Raw genomic sequence first — 21680 nt, forward strand, 5'->3', positions numbered from 1 at the left:
TGGGTGGAATGTATATATGACATTATAAGGAAATCACAAAAACTGTATCACTTGCATTTCTACACAGAGACCCATTTCTTCCTTGCAATATCAAACAGCAAATATTATTATATGATGATATAATATTCACATGCTATTTAAACACATGAAAAGTTTTTTTTTTTTTTTTAATTAAAGTTAACTAACTCTTCTAGGTATCAGTGGAGCCCGCAACTCCTCAGGTGGAATTAGGGGAAATGTAATTGGCACTTAGTCGGTAACAGAGGAAGCATGAAATATACACGTTCGTTGGGTATTTGCATTTCTTCCTTCCTGCTCAATGAGACAGGCTTATGACATTTAATACCGTCCATCAGCAAAATCATGGTCATTGGTTAGGCTACAAAGCACTAAAATGGACTTCATTGTAACATGAATAAAAAGGAAATTACAATTAAAATAGAAACCTGTTGTGTTATATCCAGAAAAACTACAATTCAAGAAGGAAGGCATAGAAGTTTTCTTCACAGGGAGCTCCTGAAAATTCATATTCTGTGGCCTAACTGGATTCCATATTATCCTCTCATCCAGAGTGTGGGGAGGGAATTGTGTCAACATTTGCAGCCTCCTCTCCGCAATCCAACTAAAAGCTACACAAAAAGATATAATGCGCACAGGGTCCTCTGAACAGCTATCACTGAATAATAATGTTATCAATAATGATTACTTAGCAATCATTTTTATTAACACTTTAAAAACTGTATCAGTTACTGTGCTAAGCATTTTTTACAAATTAGCTCACCTACTTCCCAAAATAAACCAGTGTGGGAGGTAGTTTATCATAACCCATTTTATGAGTAAGAGCAATAAAGCTCAGAGTAGGATGACCAACTGCCCAGGATTTCTCAGGTTGTGGGGCTTTCAGTGCTCATGGTAGGAAAGTCCTGGGCAGACTGGCATGAGTTGGTCTCTCTATGAGAGTGACTTGCTTGCTTTTTAAGTGATAGGGATTTAAATCTCTGCGTCTCTTTTTTCAGATTTCCTACCTACTGGCAGCCCAGTTCAAAATTACAGTCCACAATGGTTGAACAGCAAAGACATTCTTTGTAGCAAGGGAGTAGGGATCTAGGCTGAAATGCAGAAATATTATTTCTTGCGGGGTAACTGAAAATGTCATCTTGTCTCTCCCTCCCTGTCCCCAAAACACTGAGCGAGTAAAAGCTAAGCCTCCCTTTCTAACATTTCCAAAGACCTTGTATGCCACTGGAAACAGATGTTCAGAGTGAGTACACACTCACCTTGGGAAGAGGGTAGAGATGACACAATGGTTGGCCAGTGTTTTGTTTACAAAACTCCAGAGTGTGACATACCACATCCGCATTCATATCTGCGCTAAGCCTGGAGGGAAATGGGGCAAAACAAAGGCTATTCAGATCTCTCAGGCATTAAGAAATAGAAGCTACTGCAAAGAAAAGTAAATCCCCAGAATGGATTCTAATACCCTCAACTCCTTGCAGAGTGGCCTTTGAGCCCAGTCCCAGGGAGCTGCTGGATGGTAATGATTTCCTGCCACGTTGCTCTCTCCTGCATTTAGAATGAGGTCCTAAGAGTGAGGATGGGGCACGCACAGCACTGAGCTGCCAATCAGCCTCTCACACGAGCGCTGGGATTCTTTTCAGGCAAAGCCACACATAAAATTGGGAAAGAAAAAGTGGACGGGGATGTAATTTGATGGAAACAATATTTTGAAGTTTGGGCCTTTGAAAGATATGGTGACCTTATAGTGAAAAATCATTTACGATATAGCCTTAAACACCTAACCTTATTTTCTTAGGCACAATCCAAATAATCTATTCTGTTCCCTGATAAACATATTTCTTTTTCTTTTCTTTTTTTTTTTTTTTTTTTGCGGGAGATGGGAGTTTTGTCAGACCTCTGAGCCAAAGCTCAGCCATTACAACCCCTGTGACCTACACATATATGTCCAGATGACCTGCAAGAGCCAAGAAGTCTGGAGCAGCCAAAGAAAAACCACAAAGAAGTAAAACAGCCAGTTCCTGCCTTAACTGATTAAAATTACAACATTTTATTATTGTGACTTGTCCCTGCCCTATCTTACTGATCAATCGACTTTGTGACATTCTTCTTCTGGACAATAAGTCTTATGATCTCTCCACCGTGCACCTTGCAACCCCATCCTCTGCTAACAATAGATAACCACCTTTTACTGTAATTTTCCATTGCTTACACAACTCCTATAAAGCGACCCCTTCCCCATCTCCTTTGCTGACTCTCTTTTCGGACTCAGCCCATTTGTACCCAAGTGAATAAACAGCTTTATTGCTCACACACAGCCTGTTTGGTGGTCTCTTCACACGGACACCCTTGACATTATTATTACTCAAATCAGACTCCCCAGTTATTCAGAAACAGAGTTTTTTTTGTTGTTGTTTGTTTGTTTGTTTTTGTTTTTTGAGACAGAGTCTCGCTCTGTCACCCAGGCTGGAGGGCAGTGGTGTGATCTCGGCTCACTGCAATCTCTCTCCCCTGGGTTCAAGTGATTCTTCTGCCTCAGCCTCCCCAGCAGCTGGGATTATAGGCACCCACCACCATGCCTGGCTATTTTTTATATTTTTTAGTAGAGACAGGGTTTCACTGTTTTGGTCAGGCTGGTCTTGAACTCTTGACCTCAGGTGATACACCCACCTCGGCCTCCCAAAGTGCTGGGATTATAGGCGTGAGCCACTGCACCAGGCCCAGCATGTTTCTCATTCTTATGGAAGAAAGTACAATGTAACTGACTTGTGTCTCTCCCTGGGCATGGTATAAGGATAATTCTCTTAAAACATTTAGTTTACATCTAGATTCGATGGAGCTAAAACAAACTTTCCATGTCCATTTTTTCTTTCCCACTCCCAAAACTCTTCTTACCAAGAAAAATGAGTATAATTTTTCAAATGATGCAAACAAGTATAAACTCTTATTACATTTTACGAGCAAATTATTGATTCAAACCACAAGTCAAACCAAGACAACAAAACCAAAAAAATCCAGCAACACAGGTTGTTAATACCCAGAGACAAATCTTTGTATTCTGCGGAGGGACAGTGATGGAGTCTGGAAGATTCTTTCTTTGGGTTTCTTCCCAGCTCACATGACCACTTCACTGTCTCCCTTTGCCCCTGGGGGTGGACTCCTGGTAACTGTTGATATGCCATAGCTCCCAGCCAGTTGATTAGATCTCATTAAACTACTGTTTCAAGCAGGACCAATCTGATTCTTTCAAACATTTGGAGTCAGTGTTAAAAATGTTTGGCTTCACCCTGGGCTACCTTCAGAATAAGAGAAGCTAGAGTGAGCTGGGATGGTGCTGTCGTAATTTCCCGCCATGTGAACTGAGTATCTGGAAAGCCAGTCTGCAGGATGGGTTCTGAGGGCAGAACCCAGAGGGTGTGCAGCGAGGAAGCCGGAGGAGAGCGCACTCCCTGGGTTCCTTTGGTTTACTGGTTCTATTTTCAGTCTCTTTCAGAGGCCTAGGTACTTTTCCGCCCTTCAGTCCCATGATCTGTGTGCTCTGGGCTCTTATAATAAATCCACTCCAACCTCTCCCCACCCAACTATCATAACAACTACCTCTACAATCACTGCAATGACTAACACCTCTCTTCTCCCCAGCCTCCTCCTCCTTTTTCCCTTTCATCTTGTGATTGAAAGCAGCAGCAGCTCACACACATGGGCCAGCCCTTATGCACCCCTGGGTTAGCATTGGAGTGCATGGCCCCTTTTAATCCCTGGCCTGAACATGAGTCACTGAATCTGCTTGGTCCCTGCACTCTCCTCTCTGCTTTCTTTCCCTGATGCCCATTTCACAGACTCAATTAGGTTGTCTGCTCTGCCAAAGGAATTTTACACCTGGGCATGCAGAATAACAAATGGAATTTAGAATGATAAAAAACAAAGAAAACAGAACAGAAGAACACTCTTGATTTTCACTTTGTGAGTAAGCAGCAGTTATAATGGTTGCTAAACATCAAAATATCCTTAAAAATCTCTAAAAATCTTTTCTTGGGACCACTACACCTCCAAACACTGGGAGGCGCCTTGGGTGTTTATTTCTATCATGCACCTTCCGGTAGAAAGAACTACCCTGTGTTAATGAAAATGTACCTTATCCAAGCCTGTCACAGAAAGGGGGGCCACCTTGGAAATCTCCAAATATTTTGAGGATAACCAACATGTGAAAACAGGCTGGAACCATGGCCACTCAAATTTCATTCCAGCTGAATGCAGCAAAAAGTGTGGCTGGTAAAATGGTTTGTCCATCTTTTGTGAACACCTGAGTTAAGAGGGAAGTGCGGAGTTCATCATGAAAGTCACCTGCTTAGCCCCAGGGTCCCTTCAAGGGAAGTCAGGGGGTAAGACTGCAACTAAAAGTATCAAAGACACCATCCCTTTTAAGCAGTGAAGCAGGCTGCTTGTTGCAGATAAAGTCCATTACCAATCTAATGTCTACCAGGGGTCAGTAAATCGCGAGAGGATGGCTGTTTTCACACATCTGTTCTCAACTTAATTGTTCATTTATTTAACTGATGACTGCTGGTAGTTAGTGGACTCAAGAGAGTGATAAATAGGGCTCTGGTTAATCTTTGTTTTTAACCTAAGGCCAGTATCCCATCTGTGGCAATCCAGGACTAGCAGAGCCAACTCATCACGTGATATACAAGACCTATTCTCTTTTCCCTCCCTGATAGGGCACAACTTCAAGCAAGCAAACTTGAATGTGAGAGTGGAGATGTGGACCACTCAGAGAGTGAGGCTGGTCATCTCTGAACTGGGGAGTAGAAGAGGGGAACTGGACATGTGGTGTCCCTCTAGGTCCTCTAAGATAGAGATTCATCATCAAAAAGACATAAAGTGACAAGTACTCCTTTGGATGAAAAGAGAAAATGCTGAACTCTATAAATTCACACAAATTTAAAACCATTAGAATGTGCAAGATGCATAAGAAGTGGCAGTATGGTGTGTGTACTCTTGCTAAGCCTTGGGACAGAAGGCCTAGACTAAGCATCATTTGCTGAATCTTCAAGCAGTCTGCAAACTCATAGGAACCATTCCCACCTTTTCTTTCTCCTAGAGCAGCAAATAAAGCCAAGAGAGTCACATTTTTCACTTTTAAAAAGACTTTCTCTTTTGAGCAGTTTTAGGTTTACGGTGAGATTGACAGAAAAGTACAGAGATGTCCCATTGACCTCCTACCCCCACATATGCATAGGCTCCCCTATTATCAATATCTACCACCAGTAATTTCTTAAAATTGATAAACCTGCACTGACACATTATTATCGTCCAAAGTGTTTAGTTCACCTTAAGGTTCACTCTTGGTGTTGTATACGCTACAGGTTTGGACAAATGCATAATGACTGGTCTTCACCATTATAATATCATACAGATTAGATTACCACTGCCCTAAAAATCCTCTGTCTTATGCCTATTTGTCTCTCTCTCCATCCTAACCCCTGGTAACCACTGATATTTTTGTAGTCGCCATAGTTTTGCCTTTTCCAGCATGTCACACAGTTGGAATCATACAGTATGTAGCCTTTTCAGATTGGTTCTTCTCACTTAGTAATATGCATTTAAGTTTACTCCATGTCTTTGTATGACATGAGAGCTCATTTCCTTTTACTGCTGAATGATATTTCATCGTATGGTTGTACCACAATTTATTTATATGATTGGACATTGTGGCTGCTTTTAGTCTTTGATGAATGAATAATGCTACTATAAATATTCTTGTGCAAGTTTTTGTGTGGACATAAGTTTTCCACTCAGTTGGGTAAATATCCAGTGGTATGAATCCTGGCGTGTATGGTGAGACTCTATTTTGTTTTATAAGAAACTATCACTTTTTTTCAGTTTTTTTTTTTGAATTTTACCTATTCTATGAACAGTGGTATCTCATTGTTTTAATTTGCAATCCTGTAACAGCGTATAATGTTGAGCTGCTTTTCATAAGTTTATTTGTTATTTGTATATCTTTTTAAGTGAGGTGCCATTTAAGGTCTTTAATTTTAGGTTCACTTTTTAAAACTGGGTTGTTTGTAATTGTTGAGTTTTAAGAGTTTTTTATGTATATATTTTGGATAACAGATCTTTATTAAATATATACTTTGCAAATAGTTTCTCTGAGTCTATTTATTTGCACTATGTAAAAAGTCATCACAAAAACCAAGGTCAACTAGATTTTCTCCTACACTTTTAAGAGTTTTGTAGTTTTGTTTTTTAAATTTATGTCTCTGATCCATTTTGAGTTCATTTTTGTGAAGGATGTAAGGTCTGTATCTGGATTCATTTTTTTGCACGTAGATGTCCATTTTTCCAACACCATCTGTTGAAATGACTATCTTTTTTTTTAAATCATATTACCTTTGCTCCTTTGTCAAAGGTCAGTTTACTATATTTATGTGGGTCTATTTCTGGGTTCTCTATTCTGTTGCATTGATTATTGGTTTATTCTTTCACCAATACCCCACTGTCTTGATTACTATAGCTTTGTAGTAAGACTGAGTTCAAGTAGTATCAGTCCTACAACTTTGTTCTTCTCCTTCAATACTGTGTTGACCATTCTTGATCTTTTGCCTCTCCATATAAACTTTAGAATCAATGTGTCAATATCTATAAAATAATTTGCTGGGATTCAGATTGAGATTGCATTGACTCTACATGTGTTAAGCTGTTTTTCATTGCCATAAACAAATACTTGAGCCTGGGCAATTTCTAAAGAAAAGAGGTTTACTTGGTTCACTGTTCTGCAGACTGTACAAGCATGGCTCCAGCATCTCCTTTGAGTGAGGACTCAGGAAGCTTTCAATCATGGTGGAAGGAAAAGGGCGAGTGGGAAGTATCACATGAAGAATGACGAGAGCAGGAGTGAGAGAGTGCGGGGGAAAGTACCACACTCTTTTAGACAACCAAATCTCACGTGAACTCAGAGTGTGAACTCACTCATTACCAAGGGGATGACACTAAACCCTTCATGGGGAATCTGCCCCCATGATCTAATACCTCCTACTAGGCCCTACCTCCAACATGAGAAGTCACATTTCAACATGAGATATGGAGGGGACAAACATCCAAACAATATCACTACAGATCAAATTGGGAAGAACTGACATCTTGACGATACTGATTCCCTCTATTCATGAACATGGAATATCTTTTCATTTATCTAGTCATTTAATTTATTTCAATAAAGTGTTGTAGTTTTCCTCATAAAGATCTTGCACATATTTTGTTAGATTTACATATAAGGTTTTTATTTCTAGAGGTGATAATGTAAATGGTATCATGTGTTTAATTTCAAATTCCACTTGTTCATTGTTGATATATAGGAAAGTGATTCACTTTGTATATTAACTTTGTGTCCTGCAACCTTGCTATAATTGCTTATTAGTTCTAGAATTTTTTTTTTTTTTGCCGATTCTTTTGGATTTTCCACATAGACAGTCAAGTCACCTGAGAACAAAGTTAGTTTTATTTCTTTCTTCTCGATCAGTAGACTTTTTATTTCCTCTGCCTCTTATCGCATTAGCTAGGACTTTCAGTACAATGTTGAAAAGAATGGTGAGAGGAGCATCCTTGCCTTGTTCCTCATCTTAGTGGGAAAGCTTCTAGTTCTCAGCAGGAAGTATGATATTCATTGTAGTCTTTTTGTAGATAGTCTGTATCCAATTGAGAAAGTTTCTCTCTAGTTATTTCTAGTTTACTGAGAGTTATTTCAAAATCACAAATGAGTATTGAATTTTGTTAAATGTTTTTTCTGTGTCTATTAATATAATCATGAGATTTTTCTTTTTGAGCCTGTTGATATGATGGACTACAATATTTGATTTTTTAAGGTTGAACCAGTCTTGTATATTTGAGATAAATCTCACTAGTAGTAGTGTATAATTCTTTTAATACATTTTTTATTCAATTTCCTAATATTTAGCTGAGGATTTTTAAATCAATATTCACGAGAGATATTGGTCTGTAGTTTTTTTTTCTTGTAATGTCTTTGTCCAGTTTTGGTATTAGGATGATGCTGACCTCATAGAATGAGTTAGGAAGTGTTCTCTTAGCTTCTATCTTCTGAAATAGATTATAGAGACTTGGTATACTTTCTTCCCCAAGTATTTGGTAGAGTCTACCAGTGAATCTATTAGGGCTTCGTGTTTTTGTTGTGGAAGATTATTAAATATTGATCCAATTTCTTTAATAGATATAGGCCTATTCAGATTGTCTATTTCCTCTTGTGTGTTTTGGCAATTTGTGTCCTTCAAGTAATTGGCCCATTTCCCCTAGATTATCAAATTTGTGGGCATAGAATTATTCATAATACTTCTTGATTATCTTTTTAATGTCTTTGGAATTTGTAGTGATGTCCTCTCTTTCATTTCTGATATCAGTAGTTTGTGTTATCTCTCTTTTCCTTAGTTGGTCTGGCTAGAGGCTTATCAATTTTATTGATATTTTCAAAAAACCTAGCTTTTGGTTTAATTTTCTCTATTGATTTCCTGTGTTCAATGTCTTTGTTTTCTGCTCAAATTTTTCTTATTTATCTTCTGTTTATTTTGGATTTACTTTGCTCTTCTTTTTCTAGTTTCTTAAGGTAGAAGCTTAGATGACTCATTTTAGGTTTTTCTTTGTTTCTAATATAGTCATTCAATGCTACAAATTTCTCTCTAAGCACTGCTTTCACTTCATCACACGAATTTTGATAAGTTTTATTTTCAATTTTATTTGGTTCAAAATACCTTAAAATTTCTTTTGAGATTTCTTCTTAGGTTCATACGTTATTTAGAAGTGTTTAATCTCCATGTATTTTGTGATTTCTAGTTATCTTTCTTTTATTGATTTCTAGTTTAATACCAACGTTGTCTGACAACAGACATTGTATAATTTCTATTCTTTTAAAATAAAATGTGTTTTATGTCTCAGAATGTAACGTATCTTGGTGAATGTTTCATGTGAACTTGAGAAGAACGTGTACTCTGCTGTTGTTGGATAAAACAGTCCTTACATGTCAATTACATCTGGTTGATTGATAGTGTTGTTGAGTTCAACTACAGTAGTCCCCCCTTATCTGAAGTTTTGATCTCCATGGTTTCAGTTATTTGTGGTCAACTGTAGTCCAAAAGTATTAAACGAAAAACTCCAGAAAGAAATAACGCATAAATTTTAAATTGCATGCTGTTTTCAATAGGATGATGAAATCTTGCACCATCCCACTTCCTCTCACCTGGTATGTGAATTGTCCCTTTGTTCAGCATACCCATGCTGTATACACTACCTACTTGTTAGTCACTCAGTAGCCTTTTCAGTTATCAGATTGACTGTCACTGTCTCACAGCGCTTATGTTCAAGTAACCCTTATTTTACTTGATAACAGCCCCAAGGCACAAGGGTACTGTGCCTAATTTATAAATGAAACTTTGTCATAGACATGGCTGTATAGGAAAAAGCATAGTATATATAGGATTTAGTACTTTTATCCATGGTTTCAGGCATCCACTGGTGGTCTTGGAACATATTTCTCGCAGATAAGGGAAGATTACTATATGTGTTTACTGATTTTCTGTTGGCTGGAGCTGTCCATTTCTGATAGAGGGATGCTGAAGTCTCCAACTACAATAGTGGATTCATCTATTTATCCTTGCAGTTCCATCAGTTTTTGCCTTACATATTTTGATGCTTTGTTTTTAGGTGCATATATATTAAGAATTTTTGTCTTATTGGAGAACTGACCCCTTTATCATTATGCAACTTTTATCCCTTTATCCCTGATAACTTTCCTTGCTTTGAAGTATGTTCTGCTTCAAATTAATATGGCTACTCTTTCTTTTAATGTTAGCATGGTATAGCTTTCTCTATCTCCTTTTACTCTATATTTATCTTTATATTTAAAGTGAGTTTCTTGTTAGACAGCAAATAATTGAGTCTAATTTTTTGATCCACTCTGACAATTTCTGTTTCTTAGTTGGTGCATTTAAACCATTGACAGTCAAAATGATTATTGATACAGTTAATACCTACCATATCTGTTACTGTTTTTTATTTGTTGCCCTTGTTCTTTGTTTTTATTTTTGTTTTCTACTCTTTTTCATTTCTCCCCTGCTCCCTCACTCCTACCATCAGAAACATGAGAGTTTGTGTGTGTGTGTGTGTGTGTGTGTGTGTTTCTAATAACTACTGTGAGAAATTAGTTGAACTCCTAGAGGCAGAACTCACAAAAGAGTGAGTGGGCACACCCCTATGACTTGGTTCCCCTGGAATTTTTAACACAAACTTGTCTACATCTAGCTCCAGCAATTTGTCTATTACAGTACAGATTATCTTTCTTTAATACTGGCTCCTGTGGCAATTTTTGCTCTGGAAAGTTGTGATTCTCTGTATCCACCTGTTTCTCCTCAGTTTTGGAGGCAGCAGCTTGCCCAATAATCTTACTTATTTTGTTGTTCCTTTGTTTTTTTGGAGACAGAGTCTCCCTCTGTCACCCAGGCTGTAGTGTAACGGTGTTATCTCAGCTCACTGCAACCTTCGCCTCCTGGGTTCAAGCGATTCTCATGCCTCAGGTTCTAGAGTAGATGGGATTAGAGAGGTGCACCACCACCTCCAGCTAATTTTTGTATTTTTAGTAGAGACGGGGTTTCACTATGTTGGCCAAATTGGTCTTAAACTCCTGGCCTCAAGTGATCCACCCGTCTTGGCCCCCAAAGTGTTGGGATTACAGGCCTGAGCCACCACCCCCAGCCCCGATCTTACTTCTCTTGAAGATCTATGAAGTATTGTTGGTTTTTCAGTTTGTTCAGCTTTTTAACCTGTTGTTAGAAGAATGGTGACTTTCAAACTTCATAATGTTGAGCCTATCACATTTTCATGTACTTCCTTTTACAACCTTTACAGCTACAGAAGTATATAGGTGTGCAGCATACAGGAAGGGGAGGGCTTCAACACTTTGGCATAGCCAGCTAATTGACTGCTTGAATTAGAATCATGGTAGAATTACAGTCGATGATGATGACCATCATTATCATCATAAATCTAAAGAGGAGCAAGGATGACAGAGCCTGTGGCGGGGTTAGGGGAATAGAGCCTTTTTCACTTGAAAGTGTTCATATTTAGACCTGTGACATTACTTTCAAAGGAGGTTTTATATATAAATTGTAGTCACAGAGATTCCCCAAAAGAACTGAAAGATCTTCTTCATATAACTTAATACTTTTATCTTGTTTCTAGGTCACATCCTTTATAGTGTACTATGAATTTAATTATTTCTATAAATCTTGTAATTATCTTGTGAATAACAGAATTATATTGCCCCCCCCTCCTTTTTTTTAAATGGAGTCTCTCTCTGTTGCCCAAGCTGGAGTGCAGCAGCGTGATTTCGGCTCATTGCAGCCTCCACCTCCTGGGTTCAAGCGAATCTTCTGCCTCAGCCTCCCGAGTAGCTGAGATTACAGGCACCCACCACCATGCCTGGCTAATTTTTACAGTTTTAGTAAAGACGGAGTTTCACCGTGTTGATTAGGCTGGTCTCAAACTCCTGACCTCAAGTGATCCACCCGCATTGGCCTCCCAAAGTGCTGGGATTACAGGCGTGAGTCACAGAGTGCAGTTGCTCTGCCCTGTATTTTTAATGCCTCTCCTAAAGCCATTAATTACATTTAAGGTATACCATAATTGTTACCAATTCTGTTTTGCATTTTTTTCTTAAAACTGTTAGTAGTTTATGCCTGTCCTGATCTCAGAGAGCTGCTGGGCTTAGGACATAAGAACTTGTGATTTAGAGAGAAGCATAAATAGATACCAGGAAGCAATACTGCCAGACAGAGACCAGAGTCAAGCTTGCTACAGGAATGGAGAGAGCAGTGGCGGTCTGGGCCACACAGAGGGGGACCCAGCTGTGGTTACTGGCTGGGATTGAGCTGCCAGCTGAAGCAGGTCCTCCCTGCATGACTCAGGTTCTTGGGGAAAACCCTGAGTTCTCAAGTATCCTTTTTTTTAACGTCTTATGGCTCTGCCTGTGGGAAGGAAATGTAATTGCTGCATAATTAGTCCATGAATTATTGAGAACTGAGTGGTGTGAAATAATGAGGAAGGATGCCCTTTAGGTTAGAAACTACATTTAATATTGGAAGACTGATATTCAAGTAAAGCTAAATCATGAGGTTGTCATTTTCAAGGTCTACGTCAATCTCGAGCTGTGTCTGATGGCTTAAAACAAGCTGTATGAAGAACACGCCCAATGAAGAAAAATTCCTATCAGCTCACAACTAATACACATAGTGGGAGATTATGGATAAACAAAACACATGGTGGACAGAACCACGAAGTGGGGATCAGACATCTGTCGTTTATTCATTAATTACATCTGTGGTTCTTCCAAAGTGGCCCACCTCATGCTAGCGAGAACTGGTCTCTTTATTAGAAAGAAAAATGTGATTTAGGCTGGAGTGCAATGGAGTCATCTCAGCTCACTGCAACCTGCGTCTTCAGGGTTCAAGCGATTCCCTTGCCTCAAGCTCCCAAGTAGCTGGCACTACAGGCGCGCGCCACCACACCCGGCTATTTATTTTGTATTTTAGTAGAGACAGCGTTTCACCATTTTGGCCAGGATAGTCTCGATCTCCTGACCTCGTGATCCGCTCTCCTTAGCTTCCCAAAGTGCTGGGATTACAGGCGTGAGCCACAGCGTCCGGCCCGCTAGTCCCATTCTTTCTCCATACCTATGCCCGCTTGTCTCTTGTACAGTTCACATGCTGTACAGTTTGCATCTGCAGTGATGAGCACTGTGTCCTTTCTCTGATTCTTGTGCTTCACTGGTTCTCACACTCACCACTCTATAGCCAGGTAAAGAAGAGCTGGTTGTGTCTGAACTGCCCCAGGCCACTTCTCGGTAACTCCCAGCACACTGCTCTCGGGAGCTGTTCTCTGGCACCCCCTTTTGGTCACTTACATGTACTGCCCCCTTTGAGTCCTGGGACTTCTCAGTTGGCTAATCTGGTTCCCTGATCTAGGTGCCTACTAGGTGTATAAACAGATTCATCGAATAGACAAAAAGGGTTTCTTTTCTTTCTTTTTTTTTTTTTCTGTCTCCACGCTTTTAAAAAACTTTCTTCACAGCAGTCTAGTTACGGCTCATCTGTAATCATCCTTTTTTTTAAAAAAAAAAATATTATTTCAACAAACACTTATTGAAGACTTTCTATGCTTAAGTATTGCACCTGCGCCTGGAGATACAAAGCTCTCTCCTTTTCCCCCCAACACTTCCTACCTCTTTTTCTTACTTTCTTTTGTACTTTTATAAACATATAGTCAGTATTTTGCTAAATACCTGCAGATAGATGCAAAGATGAATAAAATGTAGTCCTAGCCCTCAAAAGGTTTTCCATCTAGTTAGCAACTTAGAAAAGTAAATGGATAATTCAATTACAAACAGCTGTGGTAAATGCCATGTTAAGGGTTTGCACAGGGTATTAGGAAAATGTGTGCATGCTCATGAATGTACATATCTGTATGAGTGTGCATGTGCGTATATGTATGTGTGTATGTGTGCATGTCTGTGGGTGTGTACATGTTTGTGTGTGTGTTTGTGTATGTGTGTGTGCCTGTTTGCCTGTGTGTGTGGGAGTGGGTTCATAAGATTTGTTTGGGGTAGAGGTAGGGGATAGAGCTTTTGGATGTGCCAAGCTGAGTGAACATCTCATACAAAGATCCTGAGGCGGAAACCTCCTAGTGTGTGGGGAGACTACAAGTGGTTTGGAGTGTAGTGTGCTATGGAGTGGCAAGGGGTGAGTCTGGAAATGCCCTCAGAAACCAGTTCCTAATGAGCCTTGTGTATGGGGATAGAAGTCCTGCAGAGGATGGGAAGACTTTGAAGAATTTTATGTTCAGGGAGTACCATAGTTAGGTTTGCGTTAAAACATACTAGCCTAGCTATAATGTAGATTATGAAACTGCAGGGCAATGGGCAAGTTTGTAGGGCTGGAGTCCAGTTAGGAGGCAAGTGGCAATAATAGTGGCACTAGCTAAGAATAAAAAGTCCCTGCCTTCCAAACACAGCCCAGGGGTTATGAAAAATTGTTCACCATAACAGAGCGAGATCACTATTAAGAGAGGCAGGTGCACAGTACGACAGATCACTGATGACCTCCCTGCCTGTATGATTTTAAGTTCCTTCTGTCTTTAAAATTTTGTGACTCTAGGCTACGCTGTTGTAGAGGGGGATGCTGTCCTTTGAACATTTCTGCTGTAAGGCTAATGGCCCCTTGAAGAGGAATCAGGTAAGAATGTTCCTAGGAACCAACCCAAATGCCCATCAATGATAGACTGCATAAAGAAAATGTGGCACATATGTACCATGGAATACTATGCAGCCATAAAAAGGATGAGTGCATGTTCTTTGCAGGGACATGGATGAAGCTGGAAACCATCATTCTCAGCAAACTAACACAGGAACAGAAAACCAAACACCACATGTTCTCATTCATATCTGGGAGTTGAACAGTGCGAACACATGGACACAGGGAGGGGAACATCACACACCAGGGCCTTTCAGAGGGTGGCGGAAAGGCGAGGGAGAGCATTAGGACAAATACCTAATGAATGCAGGGCTTAAAACCCAGATGACGAATTGACAGGTGCAGCAAACCACCAGGGCACATGTATACCTATGTAACAAACTTGCATGTTCATCACATATATCCCAGAACTTACAGTTAAAAAAAAAAAAAAAAAAAAAAAGGCCGGGCGCGGTGGCTCACGCCTGTAATCCCAGCACTGTAGGAGACTGAGGCGGGCGGATCACAAGGTCAGGAGATCGAGACCATCCTGGCTAACACGGTGAAACTCCGTCTCTACTAAAAATACAAAAAATTAGCCAGGCGTGATGGCGGGCGCCTGTAGTCCCAGCTACTCAGGAGGCTGAGGCAGGAGAATGGCGTGAACCCAGGAGGCGGAGCTTGCAGTGAGCTGAGATCGTGCCACTGCACTCCAGCCTGGGCAATAGAGCGAGACTCTGTCTTAAAAAAAATAAAATAAATAAAATAGAATGTTCCTAGGAGCACTGTTCACAAGAGTTAAAACCAGTAAGCAATTACACATATAATTTATATATAATAAATTATAAAATGTTTATAATAACATGTATTATATGATAATGAATGATTATATTTGTATATTTTATACATAATAAAACCATAGAAAAACCTCCATAATTTTTTTTATAGAAAGCAAGAGAAGGATGATCATGGAATTTAGGATGATGCTCACTTGGATGGGAAAAGCCTGAGAATAAAGGGGAGGGACCATAGGGGCAGAGAAAGTTGTTGTCAAGGTCCTAGACTTTGTTTTGGGTGGTAGGTTCGGGAGCTTATTTCAGTATTCAAGGTAACTAAATAAGAATATAGTAAGTGTAAGACTGCTATGTATGGGTCATTGATGAGAGAGTGCCATGAACTGAGAAACAGGGCTTATTCGATTCAGCGCCCTGAGCTCAAAAAAAGAAAAACAGTAGCCGGGCGTGGTGGCTCATGCCTGTAATCTTAGCACTTTGAGAGGTCAAGGTGGGCGGATCATGAGGTCAAGAGTTTGAGACCAGCCTAGCCAACATGGTGAAACCCCATCTCTACTAAGAATACAAAAATTATCCGGGTGTGGTGGCGCAGGCCTGTCATCCCAGCCTCTTAGGAGGCTGAGGCAGGAGAATTGCTTGAACCCGGGAGGTGGAGGTTGCAGTCATCCGAGATCACACCACTGCACTCCAGCCTGGGCTACAGAGCAAGACTCTGTCTCAGAAAAAAAAAAAAAAAAAAAGGGAAAAAAGAAAAACAGTAAAAGAAAAAGCAGACGGTGATAATGTGAGGAGCAAGGGCTGGGAATAGGGAGGTGGAGAGAAGCCAGGAAACCAGCGAAGTGGGAAGAGAAGATGTGGTCTGGGAATCCAGGGAGGCAGAGAGAGCTCAGGAGAAAGGTTCAATCACCTGAGTACAGGTTGCCACACTGTAATTCAAGGGGAGCCTTTGCGTAGAGTGATGAAGGATCCAAATCAGGTTCCAGTTTTCCACTGTTACTAAGAGCTGGAATAACAGCTCGAGCCCTGTCCAGTAAGCACATCAAGCTGAACACAGAGCCTCCCGCCTCCCAGTTTTCTTGTTCTTCCCGTATCCCAGCAATGGAATCAGAGTTATGTGCCATGGCATACTCACAGTTTTATGATGTCTGATCCAAACTTGTCAATGACTAAATAGCAAGTGGTTTTCAAGAACAGTTTTTCTAAAAAATAAAGAGGGAAATTGAATATATTTTTACTGCAACAAATTTAACACACCTTAATAATGATTATCTTTACTAGGAACACTGAAGCTGAGTGATTAACTTATGATTAATTTGAATATTAAATTTTAAGGATTTGAAGGAAATGTTACAGCCGCTGTATGTATTAAATATCACTTCTATCTCAGGTTTATGTGAATGCCACTTAACCATCCAGGTTAAAGATAAGCAATTTATTCTAAAAATACAGTTACATGTTGGGTTTTCCTTTTCTTTCTTTCTTTTTATTTATTTTTTTCCTACAGGGAATATCGGCTATGACCTCATTTGTTGAAGTTGAAAGAAATGAGACTTACATTAAAGTCAATAATCTGAAACACAGCTCTGTTAGAAATGGTCTTTTCTGGTGTTTATTCAAAGGAAAATACTTCACTTGGGGTCCTTAGTTTTTGCTGTTATTATCCCAGAGATAAAAGGCGATGACAGTTACAGGTGATCCTGCACTGCCACCTTCATCATAGGACACAGATACACTCCACACACATACACCTACTAACAACATAACCTCCCCCCACCTCCAATGAGAGCACATGAATGTTTTGTGAGTTCATCCTTCCACACAATGAAACCTGTTAGCTCTTTGGTCCTGTTTCTCCAGTTTGTGAGTGTATTATGGAGCCCTGGTAATTCAACTGAGGATCTTAGCAGAGTCAGGGATGGATCAGCTGTCCTAGAAAGAGCTAGAAAACCCTGACTGAGGAGAATCTATCTTGCCATGATGCATCTCACACAGAGCAGCCCAGGCCCTGCTGGATGATGGAGTGGCGAAACAAGATAAATATGACGACGCTCCCTGGTACTTCAATTTTGCTTAATGTTAAATAATGTTAAATATTATTTTTGTATTCAAATAGATATATTATATGACTGTTTAGACAAAAAAGTATGAGACTTTAAATACACTGTGCTCGGCTGGGCGCAGTGTCTCATGCCTGTAATCCCAGCACTTTGGGAGGGCAAGGTGGGTGGATCGCCTGAGGTCAGGAGTTTGAGACCAGCCTGGCCAACATAGTGAAACCCCATCTCTCCTAAAAATACAAAAAATTAGCTGGGTGTGGTGACTGGCACTTGTAATCTCAGCTACTCGGGAGGCTGAGGCAGGAGAACGGCTTGAACCTGGGAGGCAGGGGTTGCCGTGAGCTGAGATCGAGGCATTGCACTCCAGCCTGAGCAACAAGAGTGAAACTCTGTCTCAAATAAATAAATAAATAAATAAACAAATTGTCCTCTTGAAGTAGGCAATTAAAACTGTGTCCTCACATTACGAGTGACCTTACAGAAATAAAAAGGATTATAAGGGAATGTTATGAACAGGTGCATGGCAATAAATTAGGTAACTTAGATAAAATAAAAAATTCTTAGAAAGACACATAATGCCCAAATGGACTCAAGAATAAATAGACAATTTTAAGAAACATATAACAAGTAAAGAGATTGAATTAGTAATTTAAAACCTCCCACAAAAGAAAGCCTAAGATCAGACAGCTTCACCAGATAGGATTCACTGGTGAATCTACCAAAAAGTTAAAGAATTAATAACAATTTATCAAGAACTCTACCAAAAAATGGAAGCAGAGTGACCATTTCTTAACTTATTTAAGAAGTTAATATTACCCTGATACTAAAACCAGAAACCTTCCTCCGAAGGAATGTAAACCCGAACTTCTCATGAATATAACCACAAAGATCCTCAACAAAATACAAACAAATAAGATCCAGCAATACAGAAATTATACACCACGATCAGGTGGGATTTATCCCAGGAATGCAAAATCGGTTTAACATCTGAAAATCAGTTAATGTATTACTTCCATATCAACAACATAAAAAAACTGTATGATTATCCAATATAGGCAGAAGATATTTGACAAAATATAACACTGCTTCATGATTTTATTAGGAATAAAAGGGAATGTCCTCAACCTAATAAATGTTATCTACAAAAATCCTGACAACTAACATGATATTTAGTGGTGAAAATTTAAATACTGTCCCCTCGGTATTAGGAAAATATAAGAATATCTGCATTCACTACTTTTATTCAACATTATAAGTTCTAGCTAGGAGAATTAGGCAAGAAAAAGAAATAAAAAGCATTCAGATTAGAAAGTAAAGAAGTAAAACTATCGTGTAGCTGATGTGATCTTCTATGTAGAAAATCCTAAGGAATCTATTAAAAACTATAAGAACCAACAAATAAGTTCAGTAAGGTTGCAGGATACAAGATCAATATGCAAAACCAGTTGTATTTCTATATAGCAGAAGTGAGCAAATAAAAACTGAAATTAAGGAAAACAATTCCATCTACAGTAGCATCAAAAAGAACTAAATTCGTAGGAACAAACTTAACCAAAAAAAAAGTGCAAAATACATACTCTGAAAACTACATTGTTAAAAGAAGTTAAAGGAGACCTAAATAAATGGAAAGACCTTCCATATTCATGAATTGGCAGACTTAATATTGTAAAGAAGGAAATTCTTCCCAAACTGATCCACAGATTCAATGCAATCTCTACCAAAATCCTAGCTAACTTCTTTGCAGAAACTGAGCAGCAGATCCTAACATTCATACGAAAAGTCAAGCTACTCAGAACACCAAAACAATATTGAAAGAGAAGAACAAAGTTGGGGGACTGACATTTCCCAATTTCAAAGTTAAACAGCTACCGTAATCAAGATAGCATGGTATTAACATAAAGACAGACACATGGATCAAGGAAATAGAATCAATAGTTCAGAAACAAATTCTAACATTTAGTCAAATGATTTTCAGTAAAAGCGCAAAGACCATTTCATTGGAGGAATTTAACAAATGGTGCTGGGACAACTGGACAGCCACAGGCAAAAGAATGAATTTGGACACTTACTTCATACCATATAAAAAAATTAACGCAAAATGGGTCAAAGACCTAAATGTAAGAGCAAAAACTGTAAAATTCCTACAAGAAAACATTGGCATAAATCTTAGTGACTTTGGGTTAGGCAATGTTTTCTTAGATATGACACCAAAAGCACAAGTAAAAGAAGAAAAAAAAAAAACCAGACAAACTTGACTTCATTAAAATAAAAATAAGTTTTGTGCTTCATAGAACACCAACAAGAAAGTAAAAAGATAACCCCCAGAATGGGAGAAAATTTTCGCCAATCATATATCAAATGACCTATCACAGTACTAGAATATATAAAGGACGATTACAACTCAACAATAAAAAGACCAATAGTCCAATGAAAATATGTACAAAGAATCTGAATAGACGGTTTTCCAAAGAAGATATACCAACGTCCAAAAGCCACATGAAAAGATACTCAACGTCATTAGCTACCAAGGAAATGCAATTCAAAGCCAAAATGAGATACAACTTCATATCCACTATAATGTGCTATAATAAAAGAGAATAATATGTGTTGGTGAGGATGTGGAGAAATCAGAAAGCTTGTACAATGCTGATGGGAATGTAAACTGGTGCAGCCAGTTTGTAACCAGCCTATCAGCTCCTCAGACTGTTTGACATAGAGTTACTATGTGATCCAGCATACATATGTGTGTATATATGTATATATATATACCATATATATATGTGTGTGTGTATATATGGTAGAACCAAAAACATATGTCCACACAGAAACGTGTACACAAATATTTATAGCAGCATTTTGCATAAGAGCCAAGAAATGTAACTGCTCAAATATCCATCAGCTAATAGAGAAACAAACGTGGTATACCCATACAATGGAATATTATTCAACCATAAAAAGTAATAAAGTTATGATACATGCTACAACATAGTGAATCTCTAAAACACTATGCTAAGGGAAAGAAATCAGTCACACAAGACCAGATATTGTATGATTCCATTTATATGAAATGCCCAAAACAGGCAAAGTCATAGACACGGAAAGTAGATTAGTGGTTGCTTAAGGCTGGAAAGAGTGGGTATTTGGGGGATGCTAAAAGGCATGTAGTTTCTTTCTGGTGTAACGAAAATGTTCTAAAATTGATTGTGGTGATTGATTAACACACAATTCTATGACTATACTGAAAGTCACTAAATGAGTGAACTGTATAGTATGTGAACTGCAGCTTAATAAAAGCATTTAAAAACAGATTCCCTCTCCCTTGGGCTCTTTTTTAGGGGTGCTACTGCGGAGAGGGTCAAGAAGCTCTGACGTCATAGTATACTCAGAGACCTGCATTTCATTCAGTACCAGCCCACTGGCTTTTGGCGTTGGAGAAATTGCATCCCCTTTCTGGACTTCCGTTTCCTCATTTGAAAAATGTGGGTGTAGGATTTGGTCCCTTTCACTATAGTGTCTGCTAAGTTTGGGGACTTTTGTAAGAGACATTCCAAATTAAGTGAAGGAGCTTTGGAAAAAAGTTAAAAGTACTGCTAATGCAGAACTGGCTTAGCCTAGAGCAGAGCAATTTAAAAACGGACATTAGGGTGTTCTTTGATAAACTTCTAATACTGGCTGAAAGGCAGAGAAAATTCATCTTCTTTCTGGTAAGATAAGCTGTGTGTGTGTGTGTGTGTGTGTGTGTGTGTGTGTGTGTGTGTGTCTTAGAATTCTGTTTAGCTCAAGTCAAAGTGAACGGCTGCAGGTTCCTCCCTCCCTGAGCAGGACCATTTGAACAGTTTCGGATAGTGTCTTCTGTGACTGTTAGCTTGAGAGGCGCCTGGAGCAATGGCTGATGTGGGACATGAGATGCCCTCTGAGAGCTAAATTCTGAGATCAACACCGAAGGGTACGAAGCAGAAATATGCAAAATCTCTGGAAAGAGCCAGCTATCCCCAGTCAGCCATGATCAGATGGTAACCTGATTGTTACTGATACACCTGAAGAAAAATTTGGCATTTACATATTGACAGTAACCTAGCTAAAGTAAAAATTATACTGTTAAACTCTGCCTGTGACAAGGAACATACAAGAGTATTTAATTTCTACAGATTAAAAGAGACTTGGAACAGCATAGGAAAAAAGAAAATGTGGCTATTCCAAAGGGCAAAAAGGGTTAAAATAAGACCAATTAAGTAGTTATCATACATTGTGTGTATACAGATGTATATGTAAATAAAATGTAGGACATTCCAATTTGTAAGTTACTTTCATGTTTACCATCACTTTCTTTCTCATAAGAATCTGATGAGGGAGTAATTACTTTTATCTTCATTCTGTAGACAAGAACATTAAGACTTAGAGAGCTTAGGATCACAAACATAGCAAGTGGTTCAACTGAGATTAAAATGTTTTACTCCAAAAGGTGTTGGTATTTGTAGTATACATTTCAATGTGCTTAGGATATTTTATTTGATATTTTATTCTACCTC

The 21680-nt window shown here is 39.0% G+C and overlaps 1 protein-coding gene across 4 annotated transcripts in view; it reads right to left on the bottom strand.

Moving 5' to 3' along the window:
- The window catches only part of AOAH (acyloxyacyl hydrolase), a 208937-nt gene that overhangs the window by 145570 nt on the left and 41687 nt on the right, over positions 1-21680 (bottom strand). For all 4 annotated transcript variants that reach the window (XM_030931867.1, XM_010361136.2, XM_030931868.1 and 1 more), the window contains exons 3-4: positions 16227-16293; positions 1278-1377 (exon numbers count right to left, since the gene is read on the bottom strand). In XM_030931867.1, the coding sequence (XP_030787727.1) occupies positions 1278-1377; positions 16227-16293 (167 nt within the window). The remainder of the gene's footprint in view (positions 1-1277; positions 1378-16226; positions 16294-21680) is intronic.

Source organism: Rhinopithecus roxellana, chromosome 6 (assembly GCF_007565055.1).
Source record: "Rhinopithecus roxellana isolate Shanxi Qingling chromosome 6, ASM756505v1, whole genome shotgun sequence".
In the NCBI taxonomy this organism is placed as follows: domain Eukaryota; kingdom Metazoa; phylum Chordata; class Mammalia; order Primates; family Cercopithecidae; genus Rhinopithecus; species Rhinopithecus roxellana.